Source organism: Nicotiana tabacum, chromosome 2 (genome assembly GCF_000715075.1).
Source record: "Nicotiana tabacum cultivar K326 chromosome 2, ASM71507v2, whole genome shotgun sequence".
Classification (NCBI taxonomy): Eukaryota; Viridiplantae; Streptophyta; class Magnoliopsida; order Solanales; family Solanaceae; genus Nicotiana; species Nicotiana tabacum.
In genome coordinates this window covers 108,573,210-108,586,700 of record NC_134081.1, presented here as the reverse complement: position 1 = coordinate 108,586,700, position 13,491 = coordinate 108,573,210, and the positions used below count along the sequence as shown (strand labels likewise).

At 35.6% G+C, this 13,491-nt stretch overlaps 1 protein-coding gene across 1 annotated transcript; it reads right to left on the bottom strand.

Moving 5' to 3' along the window:
* Nucleotides 1-4,682: 4,682 nt before the first annotated feature.
* Nucleotides 4,683-10,447, bottom strand: LOC107808392 (universal stress protein PHOS32). Its single transcript, XM_016632910.2, has 2 exons — nucleotides 9,652-10,447; nucleotides 4,683-4,906 (listed from the first exon to the last, which is right to left on the bottom strand). Exons 1-2 carry the CDS (start codon nucleotides 10,310-10,312, stop codon nucleotides 4,899-4,901), a joined length of 669 nt encoding a protein of 222 aa, XP_016488396.1. The 5' UTR covers nucleotides 10,313-10,447; the 3' UTR covers nucleotides 4,683-4,898.
* Between the last annotated feature and the right edge of the window lie 3,044 nt (nucleotides 10,448-13,491).

Sequence of the window (13,491 nt, the reverse complement as noted above, 5' to 3'; positions counted from 1 at the left end):
ACAAGAAATGTAAAGTAAGAACAAATCCAGCATTCAGTGTCTTCTTGCTTCGTGTCAGAAACAAATAAGAGCATCCAATAAAAGATGATTTGGTTCTTCTTGAACACTTGGTTATCAATCTCAATGGTAATAGTAGTGCATTTAATAAAAGACATTTCTATCATTAGATTAAAACGTAATTTGTGAAAATCGCATGATAGAATTAAAAAAATATCTTAGGTAGCAGAAATGAATATGTTGATCAATTAAATAAAAGGTTGATTGCAAAATTCTATAGTAAAAATAAAATATTTTTCTATTTTTGGCTCAACAGAAAATGATACCAATAATTATTACCAAGAAGAATACTTAAATACTTTAATACCAAACGACCCTCTACCATGCATGCTTGTTGTCAAGTTTATTATTTCTTACGTATGTTAGTGTCACCGTATATATAATAGACTAAGTTGATCTTCCATTGTATATAGGTTGATATTGAAGTAAAATATGCCCGTCATGCTACTGTAAAACTTAAATACGCCGAATAGCCTATGTAATAGCACACAAATGGTATATAGAAGTTTTGACAATAACGTCACACATGCAAAAATTATGATACTGGTCAATGTGCTTCTAAGTATATTCTTATCCATGAATTTAACTTTTGTCTTCCGAAACTAAAGAATATCCTTTTAAATTTGTGTGAAAATAATTTTTAGTATGCTTATATTTTACAAATATAATAAATAAAGTACAAGGACAAACATACTAAATATTAGACTATATTTAACGCAATATATTTTCTTGCACGAACAAATGTATGTTGCACTTTCAAGAGGGATATCAAGATCGACAACAAGAGTTTTGGTTAAGGCAGAGCTTAGGAGGAAACATACACAAAAAAATATTGTCCACAAAGAAGTGTTCTTTAAGATACCATCACATTAAATACTTTTAAATTATAATACATAATTATCTAACTAACATGACAAAATTGATCATTTGTGTAAGTTTTGATGATGTTCTTTTATTTTAAATTCAAATATTATGCTAATGTAATAATATTTTTCGGCATTTAGATGATTGTTGTATTATTATACATAAATTTTCTCTTATTAATTAAATTTTATTGTTCCTTCGTATAAATAAATATTTAAATAATTATGTGTCATTATTAACGTGCAACGCACGTTCATAGATACTTAAAAGTGGGAAGCCTAAAATTTAAAAGTTGAATTACTAAAATACCCTTATAAATAATCAAAACATCCTACTTATAATTTTTTTTTAAAAGTCAAGGAATTAAAAAATATTGTTGTGTCCTTTGTTGGAAAGGTTGTGTCTTTCCAATTGTGTTACTAACTTTTCCGTAGAAATTAGTTAAACTATTGGCTGCACTAAGGATTTTTTAAAACTAAAGCTTGTCTATAAAAGGCTTGTGTCACTGGTGGTGGAGTAATGCTAAATGAAAACCAGTGGAGTAATGGAGTAATGCTAAATGAAATTCTCTTTGATTTGGGTAAATGGCAGAAAGATTTGAGACGTGAAGATTATGATAAAAAATGTCGGAGAAAAAAGGATCGTGAACCCAAGGGCTTAAGAAACAAATCGTCACTTAATGAAATAAATGTTCTCTTTCCATTTCATTCTTTTAATGCCTTTCTACGAAATTATCCATAAAATCATTTATTTTAGTGACACAAATATACTAGCAAAAGGCAAAAGCAATACATAAATAATCATATGTTTTAAGAGTTAAGCCTCCTACCTACTGTTGGAACCAATATCACACGGACAAGGACACTTTAAATTAACCATCTCCTATCACTATATAAGCGGTTATATTGCCTCCTGAAGCATGTTGTTTAAGTTGTGGCTTATTAATTTGTTGAATTACTTTTGGTGCTATTTGTCGCTGACAAAGATACAAGGGTGCAAATTCTTTGTTTAAAATATTAGTAACTTGCATTATTTTTTATTATTGACCACGTTTCATATGTTTTAATAATAAATTTCTGATTTAGTTTCTTTTCTTGATCTACTTTGGATATTAAAGCAGACAGATGAGTATGATCTCTGCGTGATTTTCTTTTATGAATTTATTCAAGTGAAGGAAAGAGAGGTCAAAATTATCATGTAGTATTAAATATGTTTAGGAATAAAAAGATACAAGTTAGAAAAGGTAATTAAAAAGATACAAACTTCAGAAAGATATATGTCCGACTCTCATGATTTATAAAGGTGACGGTAGGATCAAGCATATTGATTAATAGCATATAGTATATTTTTGTAAGACAACTTTTGCCGTTGTAGAATTTTTGTAATTTTAAAGCTCAAGAAGATGTCTATACATGCTTAAATTTAGGAGTATAATAAATTATATGATAATCCTTAATTAAGAAGACCACAACAAAATAATAAAATATTCAATTAAAAAGTGTTGTTAGCAAAGCTATTATATAACAAATTAGGGCAGAAATCAAAGTAATATTAAAGCACTTGCCATTTATCAAAAAAAACTTATCAGTAAAAAAGAAACTTTTGGGTTATGATTGACAGAAAATTATTTATAAATATGCTTTATGGAAGAAAAAATAAGCACAACATAATTTAAAAACTCATAATAAACCAAGTATCTTTATAAAATATATCTCTTAAAAATGTTTTAGAACTTGTTAGAACTTATTTCTAACAAGTTCCTATTTAAATGAGAACTCATGGAAACTAAAATATGATATCTTTGGAACTTGGTTGAAAGAATAAATTTGATTTTAATTTTAATATGAATTCTATATTTTCACTCCATGTTGGATAGCATTAACATAATTATTTCAGAATCTATCAATAGTAAGTTTTCACTATAATCATAAACTGTTGGTTCCAGAAAATGACAACATATGAGCGCATGGTTAGGTGCTTGGTAGATAAAGAAGGCTCTTTCCAAAACGAAGGAAAAGTAGATTATTCAAAATGTAGAGGCTGGATTCGAATTTTCTAATTATTGGAGACGATTCCTATAACATTTTATATATTAAATAAATAGAGCAAGCTGCTTTTGCTCGTCTGAAAAATAAAATATCTTTTCTTAGTCAGCTAACTCTGTTTGTATTTAAGATAGATAATAAATAGCTTTTCATAAAAGTTCAGATATCTGCAACAGATTATATGTTATTTCTAAAACTTAAAAAAAAGTACGATAACTTGTGAAATATAAATAATGAAATTATAAGAACTTGAACAAATTTTATTGTTGACTTTTAAGGTAGAGTTTCTTACTTAATTTTTAATTTTTATTGAACTGGCTAAATGGAATTAACAATCATCATTTTCTCTTACTTACACTTTGTCTTTTCCTTTTATTATATAGCTCAACACAATTTTAAATATAATATTTATATAATTTTAATAAAATTATACCCATTAAGAGAGAATACACGCGCAACGTGCATGTAGAGAAACTAATTTTTTTTATTTAAAAAATAGCCGTTGGCAACTGCCAAAAACGACTATTTTTGCCTCCCTATCCCCCCCAAATTTATATTTTTTAACCTCTAAGTTTGTTCAAATACACAACGGCCCTATTTTAAATCTATAAATACTCCATTTCATTTTTTTTCAATTTTTATACAAAACTCTCATATCTCTCTAATTCTCTATTTCTCTCTATTTCTAATTGCAATTAACGTCTAACACTCATATTAATTTTCACATTTATTTTATTATATTTGTGTTGCTATTTGTTATAATTTTAATTATTTATTATTAAAAATGGCTCCTAAACTGGTAAAAAAAGTCTGTAATAGATTGACTAAGGGTAATGCTAAGGAGGGGGTCCTCGTTTTGAAACAAGTCCTAACTAGTCCGGGTTTAGGCGTTACATATAAGAAACGTATAATCATATTTTTTAAGGTTTTCCTAGAACAACGGTTGGAAATAATGTTTGCGATGATTAAGGAAATGAAGACTTGCTGAAATATTGAAATAGAAGAAATTTTGGCCTTCCAGAAATAATTCAAGAAGACGACGATCCCTATAGTGAAATACTATCTACCGAAGACAGCAGGGACGCAGAAGAACAAGTGCTCAATTTCAAACGAAGAACCAATAGAAGTTATTGAAAAATTTCATAAATTTAACTTTATTTTAATAAGTATTGAAATAAAAGTATTAAATTTATTTCATCCATTAAAGTTGGTTTGTATTTAATTTTTTTTTTAATTTAAAATTACTCCTAAGTACGGTACCATACCCTTAGGACCAGTAAGAGTACTGGTAGAATGCCAGTAAAAATACTCTTATTCCGTACCCTTAATTCTCCTTAAGAAAAGTATTCCCAAGGAACCCTCCCCTTACCCTTATCGTCCCCGTACCGTTGACGCTTAAGAAGCAGTACCCTCCCCAATCCTATTCTCCATTTTGAAGTGTAGTAAAATTCATTGCAGTGCAAAGCGCGTGCGCTCTCTCTCTCAACGGCTCATACCCGTCCAATTTGGAGACTCTTTGATCACTCTGTTGAATTGCCACTAAAGGAAATTCTTTCCCTTTTATAAATAAGATATAATTGAAGAGAGCATAAATGCATTCCTTAAAAGTTTAGGGAACGAACTGAATTTATACGTCTTATTAGTACCTCTTTCATTAGTTTATTTCGAGAAGCCAATCAATCAAGATAAAAGAAACTGGTTTACGATCACACCTTCGCAAAAGGACTGTCCCCTGGCACTTATTTTTCAAATCTGACCTTACTACATTTGCCAGGATTATTCGGAGCCTGTAACTAAGCTCCAACGAAATGTTAAAATGGAAAAGCTTTTCATTTTATTTTTGTTCTTTTTTTTTTTTTTTTTTTTTTTTTTTTGCAATTTAAGCAGTAAAATACCAGACTCCAAGATAACCATCTACTTCACAGCAATATATCAATCACCTGCAAAAAGAAAAGGGGAAAATGTTACTTTAATTAGAGGCGGAGCCAGAATTTGAAACTTATGAGTTCAAGATTTTAGTACTTTTAAGTTACCGAGTTCTAAATTAATAATTTGTACATATTAAATAAATTTCTTGAAAAAGTGATAATCAAGTTAAACTATTTTAAAACAAGGTTGAGAACTAGTTTTAAGGTCTCCTTCTACGCTCCATCCCTCATCTCTCACGCCACCCCCAACGATAAAAAACCAGACCAGGCAGCCGACGACCACCCCCACCAGCAGGTAACCCCCCTCATCTCTCCCACCTCCCCTTCCTCTCTCGCCTCTTTCTTCTTTCCCTCTTCCCCACTCCCATATTTACTAGAGCAACAACACTGTCGGCGACTGCAGTTTCGCCGGGAAACAACATCGGTCCTTTTCCTTCTAGCTTTTCTTCTTCATTTATAATCCTTAGTTACGGGTAATACCCCCCCTCTCCCTCTGCTTCTTTCCTCTTCGTTCCCTCTTTCTCCTCGTTTCCCTTCTCTTTGTGCTTTTTTTTGCTACGACTGGGACTTTACCAGTATTAGTGGTGACAACCCCTCCCCTTTTGTTTGGTTTCGTGGTGGTTTGTGTATTTCAGGTTAGGGTCGGTGGCTTTTGGAGGCGAGCGGGACGTGCATGCGCAAACAGTGAAGAATAGTTCGGGCAACTGTCAATAAGGGGCGACACGGGAGTTGGACGTGCAAGGAGGTCGCAATACTGCCGTGTATACCAAGACAATTACCAGGTTCTAATTGCGGGAGTTGGTACCTCCCATTTTCCTGTTTCCCTTCGTTGTGTTAGTTAAATTGCTGCCATCATAGTTCGTATTAGTTTAATCACCATATTGGCGTGCCTGTAGTTACAATATATCTTCTTCTACTCTGGTCTGTTGTCTAGTGTGTGTTAGTGATTTCCTTTAGTCTGTCGTAGGTATAGTGGCTGTGGTCTGGGATGGCCGAGTGAGGTCATGTCCTCGGGGGGAATGTGGGGTGGGGCGGGAGGTGGGGGAGGGGTTAGGGGGTGGGAAGGCAGGCAAGGGAGGCAAGGGGAACAAGGGTGCCTATAGGTTGAGAATTGGGTCATGGAACGTAGGTACATTGACAAGTAAGTCTATAGAGTTGGCAAAGATCCTCCGTAAGAGGATGGTCTATATAACGTGTGTCCAGAAAACTAGGTGGGTAGGGTCTAGGGCAATGGATGCGGACGGGTATAAGCTTTGGTACTCCGGAGTCCGGAAGGGTAAGAATGGAGTGGGTATCTTGGTCGATGAGGAACTTAAAAAGTCAGTGGTTGAGGTTAGACGGGTGAATGATAGATTGATGACTATTAAGTTGGTGGTTGGAGAGTGCACCTTAAACATCGTTAGCGCCTACGCCCCGCATGCGGGCCTGGATGGGGAGGTTAAATGACGATTCTGGGAGGGGTTAGATGAGATTGTACGTCAAGTCTCGCCTACAGAGAGGCTATTTATGGGGGGGGGGGGATTTCAATGGTCATATTGGTTCGATCGTAGGCAGCTATGGCGAGGTTCATGGAGGCTTCGGTTTTGGGGAGAGGAACGGAGAAGGTACTTCGCTGTTGGACTTCGCTAAGGCTTTTGGGTTGGTTATTGTGAACTCTAGCTTTCCGAAGAGAGATGAGCATTTGGTTACTTTCCAAAACATTGTGGCGACGACTCAGATTGACTATTTCCTCCTCAGGAGGTGTGACAGAGGGGTGTGCAAGGATTGTAAGGTTATTCCGGGTGAGATACTCATAACACAACACAAGCTCTTGGTGATGGATGTTGGTATTATATTAAAGAGAAGGAAAAGGTTCGGCCGAGGACGACCGAGAATCAGGTGGGGTGCCTTGACTAAGGATAAAGCCCAGGAGTTGGAGGGGCGGTTGTCGGCTATGGGAGCCTGGAAGAACAATGGTGACGCGAGCATTATGTGGTCGATGACAACATACTATATAAGGGAGGCTACGAGAGAGGTGTTGGGGACCTCGACGGGCTTCTCTGGCAGGCACAAAGGAGACTGGTGGAATAACGTGGTCCAAGGTAAAGTGGAAACGAAGAAGGCAGCATACCTAAAATTAGTAGGGAGCACAAGTGAGGAGGAGAGGAGAGCGTGCATGGAGTGGTATAAGGTAGCTAGGAAGGAAGCTAAGCTAGAGGTCACAGGGCCTAAGACTGCAGCCTATGACCGTATGTACAAGGAACTGGAGGGAAAAAGGCGGAGAGAAAAAGTTATTCCGGCTGGCGAAGACGAGAGAGAGGAAGGCCCGGGATTTGGACCAAGTGAGATGCATCAAGGACAACAATGGTAGAGTATTGACGGAAGACGCACAGATTAAGAGAAGATGTCAGACTTATTTTCATGAACTTCTGAATGAAACAGGAGATCGAGATATTGTGTTAGGTGAACTGGAGCATCCTGAGAGTCAACGTGACTTTGGGAATGGCAGGCACATCGAGGTTGAGGAGGTCGTGGGACTTATGCATAAGATGAGTAGGGGCAGAGCGATCGGGCCAGACAAAATTCCGATTGAAATTTGGAAGTATGTGGGCAGAGCAGGCTTGGAGTGGCTGATTGGGCTGTTTAAAGTTATTTTTAGGACGAAGAGGATGCCGGAAGAGTGGAGGTGGAGTACGGTGGTTCCGTTATATAAGAACAAAGGTGATATCCAGAGTTGTAACAATTATAGGGGTATCAAGTTACTGAGTCATACCATAAAAGTATGGGAGAGGTTGGTTGAAGCGAGAGTGAGGAGGACCGTGTCTATATCCGACAATTAATTCGGGTTCATGCCGGGTCGTTCTACTACGGAAGCTATACACCTTATTAGAAGGTTAGTGGAACGGTACAGAGAGATGAAGAAGGATCTGCACATGATGTTTATTGACTTAGAGAAAGCGTATGACAAGGTTCCTAGAGAAGTTCTCTAGAGATGCTTAGAGGCAAAAGGCATGCCGGCGGCCTACATTTGGGCAATTAAGGACATATATGATAGGGCTAAGACTCGGGTTAGGACTGTATGAGGAGACTGTGAGCAATTTCCAGTTGTTATGGGGTTACACTAAGGTTCTGTGCTCAGCTCGTTCTTGTTTTCCCTAGTGATGGACGCATTAACACACCATATTCAAGGGGAGGTGCCATGGTGTATGTTATTCGCCGATGACATAGTTCTGATTGATGAGTCGCGAACCAGTATTAATGAGAGGTTGGAGGTGTGGAGACCGACCCTTAAGTCTAAGGGATTCAAGCTGAGCAGGACGAAGACGGAATACCTAGAGCGTAAGTTCAGCACTGAGCCGAGGGAAGTGAGCATGGAAGTGAGGCTTGAATCATAGGTCATAACAAGTAGTGGCAATTTCAAGTACCTTGGGTCGGTTATTCAGAGGGGAGGGGAGATCGACGAGGATGTCACACACCATATTGGGGTAGGGTGGATGAAGTGGAGGTTAGCATCTGGAGTCTTGTGTGATAAGAGAGTGCCACCGATACTCAAAGGTAAGTGTTACAAAGCGGTGGTTAGATCGGCCATGATGTATGGGGTTGAGTGTTGGCCTGTTAAGAACTCACATATCCAGAAGATGAAAGTAGCAGAAATGAAGATGTTGAGGTAGATGTGCGGACACACTATGATGGATAAGATCAGGAATGAAGATATTCGGGAGAAAGTGCGCGTGGCTCCCATTGATGACAAGATGCGGGAAGCGAGGCTCAGATGGTTTGGACACGTACAAAGGAGAAGCCCAGATGCTCCTATAAGGAGGTGTGAGCGGCTGGCTTTGGAGGACACGAGAAGAGGTAGAGGACGACCTAAGAAGTATTGGGGAGAGGTGATCAAGAAGGACATGGCGATACTTCAGATTTCCGAGGACATGACTCTTGATAGGAAGTTGTGGAGGTCGAGTATTAGAGTTGTAGGTTAGGAGGTAGTTGAGTCTACCTTACTTCGTACCTTTGTGAGGCTAGTATGGTAGGGTTTTTGCCGATGTCAGCTAGTGAAAATGTTGTGTCTTACTACTCTTTTGTTTTCCATTGTGTCGCGTCTATGTACTGTCTATCATGTTTGCTTTGTATCTACTTTCTCATCTCCATGATGTTACTTTTTCTATGGTTTCTATTTGTGATACTGATATTGTCTCTTTTCGTCTTCTTGAGCCGAGGGTCTTTCGGAAACAACCTCTCTACTCCATCGGGGTAGGGGTAAGGTCTACGTACATACTATCCTCCCCAGACCCCACTAGTGGGATTTTACTAGATCGTTGTTGTTGTATATTAAATAAATTTCTTAAGACAAATACAAAGTTTGAACCAAAATTACTGGATTTAGCCGAATCCGCTTCTAGATCTCTAGAGCTCCACCCCTGACTTTAATTGACTTGCTATTTCAGGATTCTTCAAGTGGATTGTGCAATGTGGCTATAAAGAATCTTAAGAAACAGTAAACAATCTTTTTTTCCCCTCCCTTTTCAGCACAAACAGAGATTTTAGTATATAATGTGTGTGTGTGTGTGTCAATAATTAGTTTGACAAAAGAGTTTTAACCTTTTTGGTCAAACAATATACACTGTCTGTATTAGCATAATTTTGCTTGGATTAATTACCATTTATTTAATATACATATCAATGCTATTATCTAAAATTACCAAAAATTACCATTTAATTAGCCTGTTGTGTGCAAATATTTTTAAAGAATTAATTATAAAATGGATTAAAGATTGTACCTTTAGTTAACTCATCATCAGCATCATGATATTCTACCTCCTCCTCCGGCACAGGTGGCAGCTCAGCCTCAACCACCGCCTTCTTCTCCACTCCTCCGTCGCCATCTTCTTGCGGGTACCTAACTACAACCACTGGACAAATACAATGGTGAACGCAATAATCGCTAACACTCCCAAGTTTCCCTTTACTAATTATAAATCCACTACTCGTCGCCCCAAATCCTCTGCTTCCCATAATCATAGCACTCAATCCCAGCCTCTCCACTTCCAAACAAAGCCTTTCTTTCATATCACGGTCTTTCACTATGTGGATTTTGTACGGCACGTTAGCTTCCACTAGAGGTAATGCCAATTGGGTAGCTTTCGTGTTGGTTAAATTATCATAATCTTGTTCGATTTTTAGTTGCTGGTTAGTTGGGGAGAAGCCCCAGTCTGCGCCGTAGAGGACGGAAGTTGGTCGGACGTGGAGGAGAATGACGGCATCTCCTGGGCGGAGGTAGTTCTTTACGGCCCATTTTACGGCGTAAGCACTCTCGTCGCTTAGGTCAACGGCAATGGCGACGTGACGGTGGGCAGCGGAGGAGGTGGCGGAAAGTGGAAAGCGCGGGGAAACGGGTTTGAGTTGAGAATTATGGATTGATTTTGGTGGTTGAGCTGACATGGAGGATGGTGGGTGGTTTTACAAGGTTTGGTCGTAGGTAGTTTTCTCAAGAAAATTAAAGTTGAGGTCCAAAATAAAAGCTAAGCCAAATACTATCTCTTCATCCTATAGTCTTTTATCAATATCAATCAATCGAAATCCTAAGTTGTGAGTAAATGTTTATTCCTCTAATCTAATCATTTTTATGTGGAAAAGTAGCTTAAATTCTATACACTGCCGTTTAAAATAGGTAAATATGGTTGGCTTCGTTCTGACCACGCTGTTTCCAGTTTCAACTCCATCTTCCCTCCTCCTTTTAAATGGCAATTACGATTGACAAGCAAATTATAAGTTCAACTTTGGATTAAAATTACAAAATCTAGTAAGTACAAATTTTACTTTTATGTTATTTAGATATAAGGTTTCTATTCTATTAAAAGCTTTTACTTTTTTGTCCTTTTTCGTTGTTTACAAGTTTATCCCACCCTAAAAAGTTTTTTTAAAAGAAAGTTAATACTAACTACTACTATGAAATAAGAAAGGAGAATCTTATTTTTTTAATGATATAGATAAGTATATATTCACGTGTTATTGGATGACTCGTTTCATGTGGGAAAAGGTTCTAAATATATCATTCCTTTAGTTCTAAGAAGTTCAAGTTCAATCGTGATTGTTTTATTAGTGCAAAAGATCATGATAATTATTTACATTAATTAATGTGCATCACTATAAAAGATGTGCTTCTAGTGGCACTCTGTAGTACGTTGTGATTTTCAATACAATCCCAAACTTTTCTAATAGATACTTCTAATGCATCATTATAAAAGGGTATTATAGTTTTAAGGGGTAAATTTCATAAATAGTCATATATTAATTATGATTTTTTAAATCAAATTAAAGTCATATAATCATGTTTTCTAACACAAAAATTATAAAACTTTCACTAACTCACACAAATATCATAGTGACAAGAAAACACAACTTTTCGATAGTATTCCATAAATTTTTTATTTTTTATTTTTATTTTTAGTCTAATAAATATAACCCAATTAAAATAGGAATGGCCAATCCAATTCGAACCAGTATCCATATACATAAATTAAAATAACTAAAAGTGAATTATTTCCCCAAAATACACAATACTTCTATCTTTTATTTTTCTTTTCATGACATTCATTCAAATTAATAGTATTATTGTTTCAAAAGCTCTCCGGTTATTCATACCTTTTATCCCCCCTTTATCAGAATCTCATGCAAAATAATAGAAAGAAAGAAAAAGATATTACTTAGGAAACGCCATACAATATATAATCACCTATTAATTTTGCTACTGAGTAATATCACCCGACAAAATAGTGCTTACTAGGCAACAACACTAAAAAAAAATAAAAATAATAAGCAATACCCTGCTTGAGAGCTCGGAGAATATGTATTTTTAAAAAGAAAATAAAAGATAGAAGTAATGTGTATACCGGAAAAAATTCTTTTTAATTTATGTATATGGTATTGGATCGGGTCGAATTGGATTGGATCATTTTTATTTTAATTGAATTATTATTTATTAGACTAAAAATAAAAAATAAAAAATAAAAAATTATAGAATACTATCGGAAAGTTATGTCTTTCAATTGCTATAATATTTACGTGAGTTAGCGAAAATTTTAATTTGTTTTATGAAAAAATATAATTATATAACTTTAATGAAAAGATAATAATTATCTGTAAAATTTACTCTCGGATTTGAGGTAGAAATAACTACTATTACGACTAATAAAATAAAAAAATTTATTTTGTGCTTTGACAGGGACAATCCCGAAATGTCAAAGAATAAATTTCCAGTAACGTAGAGGTAACGTATTCTCTATGCTTAGGCGTCCAATTTAGGCCCACGTGGAACATTTCCCTTCAATTTTGTACTATTGATACTGATTCGAATTTGTCCCGACGTACGAGTAAATCTTGAGAAAAGGAAAAAATCATGAAACTCATGATACTCACGCTCACAAGTGTTTTAAAAGGCGTAAGCGTAAGCGGAGCATTTTACATATATTTCAGTGGGGCGTAAGTTCAAAGGCGCGTGACATAAGTCTCATAAGTATTTAATTTTTAATATTTTATAAAATAATATAATGACAGTTAATATTTATAAACAAGTAAAATTGTATAAAAATTAAAGAAAACTATATATATGTGTGCTCCATCCCCACAAAAAATTAATCAAAACAATCTATTATACGTTACTTACAAACACAAATAATTTGAGTCTAAAAGAATAAGGTTTTATATATGGAGGAACAAAAAGGATGATTAACCTGCAATTTGAACTTTGAATTTGCTGCTATGAAGAAAAATGTAGTTCTCTTTATATTTGTAAAAAAAATTAAATATTTGTTGCTTTTGGGAGATATTAGCAGATTAGCGGACAAGATAAAAAATTGGGAAAACCATGAATTAGGGCTTAAATCAATAAAAAGGTTTTTACTTTTAAATTTAATACTTTTGAGTTCCTTTTTAAACCTTTTGAGTAATTACCAAACTGACTTTTGAGAATTTGGGTATTATATGAAGGACTAATTCAACAAATTTTGTTTTAATTTGAAAAAAGTTTCTGGAGCTTACTCCTTACTTAAAAAACGCGCCCCCGAACGCCTGGGCGTACGCCCCAAATTGCGGGGCGTACGCCTCTTGAGACTTTCGCCCACACCATCGCCTCGGGGCATTTTTGGTATGTCTTGCCCCGGAGCTCGCCCCAAAAACGCCTTTTAAAACAAAGATGCTCACTACCAGAGGCATATGCAGGGTTTTAATGTTATAGATTTAAAGTTTGAAATTCATCATTTTGTTTGAATTGTAGGTTTATAGTTCAACTGTTTTTATTTTTAACCAATTATAGTGAATTTTATTCTAAAAATTCATATCTATATAGAATAAAAGTTATGAATTCAACTCATGGATCTGTCCTTAACAACAACAGAAGGTAAATATTACCAATTCCTTTCAACTTATACATACATTAATTATTTTACACATGGATAATTACCGATACATTAGTTTAATACTGGAAAAAAGGCATAAGAATCCTCGCAAATTTGAGTCTGATTTTCAGTAAACGCCTGATTTTTATAGTAGTCATATTACCCGAGACATTTTTGAAACACAATTAAATCTCCTAATTAAATGCTGATACGGCACAACTAGTG